The sequence below is a fragment of the Blastomyces gilchristii genome (assembly GCF_000003855.2).
Source record: "Blastomyces gilchristii SLH14081 genomic scaffold supercont1.1, whole genome shotgun sequence".
In the NCBI taxonomy this organism is placed as follows: domain Eukaryota; kingdom Fungi; phylum Ascomycota; class Eurotiomycetes; order Onygenales; family Ajellomycetaceae; genus Blastomyces; species Blastomyces gilchristii.
The window spans coordinates 5,104,522-5,106,221 of NW_003101682.1; the positions used below are offsets into that span (position 1 = coordinate 5,104,522).

General features: G+C 28.5%; 1 protein-coding gene across 1 annotated transcript; it reads left to right on the forward strand.

The window, feature by feature from the left end:
- Positions 1–249: 249 nt before the first annotated feature.
- On the forward strand, positions 250–1,018 carry BDBG_00577 (uncharacterized protein; the record flags this gene model as incomplete). The annotated part of the gene is made up of 3 exons (XM_002629285.1): positions 250–344; positions 462–480; positions 737–1,018. The coding sequence occupies 3 exons, from the start codon at positions 250–252 to the stop codon at positions 1,016–1,018; spliced, it is 396 nt and encodes a 131-aa protein (XP_002629331.1).
- Between the last annotated feature and the right edge of the window lie 682 nt (positions 1,019–1,700).

The following is a 1,700-nucleotide window of genomic DNA, read 5'->3' on the forward strand; positions in this document are numbered from 1 at the left end:
ACATCACTGAAAGCTGTTAATATGTTCTTTAAGTCTCTTTATATTTGATAAGTCAGTAATATATTTCAATGCACTTCTCCTTTCATCATCATTATTATCATCATCATTACTATTATCATTATCACTATCATCATCATCATTATCATCATTATCATTATTATCATCATCATCATCATTATTATCATTATTATATCATTTCTGGCTGTCTCTTCTGCCTTCACCTCTCTTCAATACTCACTGAAATTAATCATGTCATCTTTCTTCAAATATTCTGCGGTCCTGCGGATCATCAAGGCGCGTGAGTACTGTCACAGATTGAAGAAAGAGAAGAAGAAGATGTTCAAGTAAGAGAAGACAGATCATAAGACATATTATAATACCTTGAAGAGACTCTGTAAGAGAGTAGAATGATAACAATTTTAAGTAACACTTCTGATAGATTTAGACTGAACTAAGTATAGAAATAATGCAGATGACACTGTCTGTGAGAGATTAAAGAAGAAGACAGTGAAGAGTCTTATACAGCAGTAGTGAGACCAGAAGAAGTTCTGAGAATGATTTGAGGTCAAGATGAAGAGAGAGAGAGAGAAGAAGAGTGTTACTGTAAATAAGCAGCAGCAGAAAAAGATTGAGAGAATATTAAAGTAAGAGATAAAGAAGTCAAAACTGATAAGTTTTTTATTTATTAAGAGATAATGATTTTTAATAACACTTCTGTTCTCTAATTGATTAGCAGAAGCTGGCAGAGAAGAAGGGAATTAAAGCCTTGTTCAGATCTCAAATGTGCTTCATGATTCAGAATATTGAGAAGACAGCTCTGCTCTCTGAGCATGTCAATCTGCTTGTCACTGAGATAGAATCTGAGACAGCAGACCAGAAAATGCAGGATTTTGAGATACAGATTGATCTGACTGAGAGGAAGCAGCAGAAACCCTTCTCTGAGAAGGCAGCAGAGAGAGATTTTAAGATGATTATCATCTCAGATGAGAAGAAGAAGAAGAAGAAGAATGAGAAGTAAATTATAAAGAATGATAAGAAGAATGAGAAAGAGAAGAAAGATGATAAGTAGAAAAAGTTTTTTTCTTTTTATATTAGTTAATTGTAAGTTTATAATTATTAATAATTGAAATTAATTTTGAGTTTTTAAAAATTATTGTACAAGTTGTAATCAAGTCAGGAACAATATATATATATATATATATATTTAACTATCATGATTCACAAATCACTATAATATATAAGTATCAACATTTTTTCAATATTGATATTTATAATATTAATATATTTTTAATAATATTATCTGATAACATAATTTAGTAACACTCTCTTTCACAATATTAATATATTTCAAGAAATATGACAGAGATTAATCAAGATTGTTTATTTATTTTTATACATCAATGATATTCAATCTGAGTTAGTACTAAAATTATAACTAAGCTAAGAAATAAAATTATTTTCTCTTATATTAATTCTTCTTACACACATCAGTGATCAGTTATTAAAAATAAATTATCATCTTTCTCAAATTATTATCATATCTTCTGAATTCACTTCTTTCACTTCTTTTACTTCTATTGAAGATTCACAAACTCTTCAAGAAATCACTGTGAATTACAAAGTCTATGTTATTTACAATTCAACACAGAATACTCTCTTTCAATTATAATGAATAATCACTTCATTTTTCACATCTGATT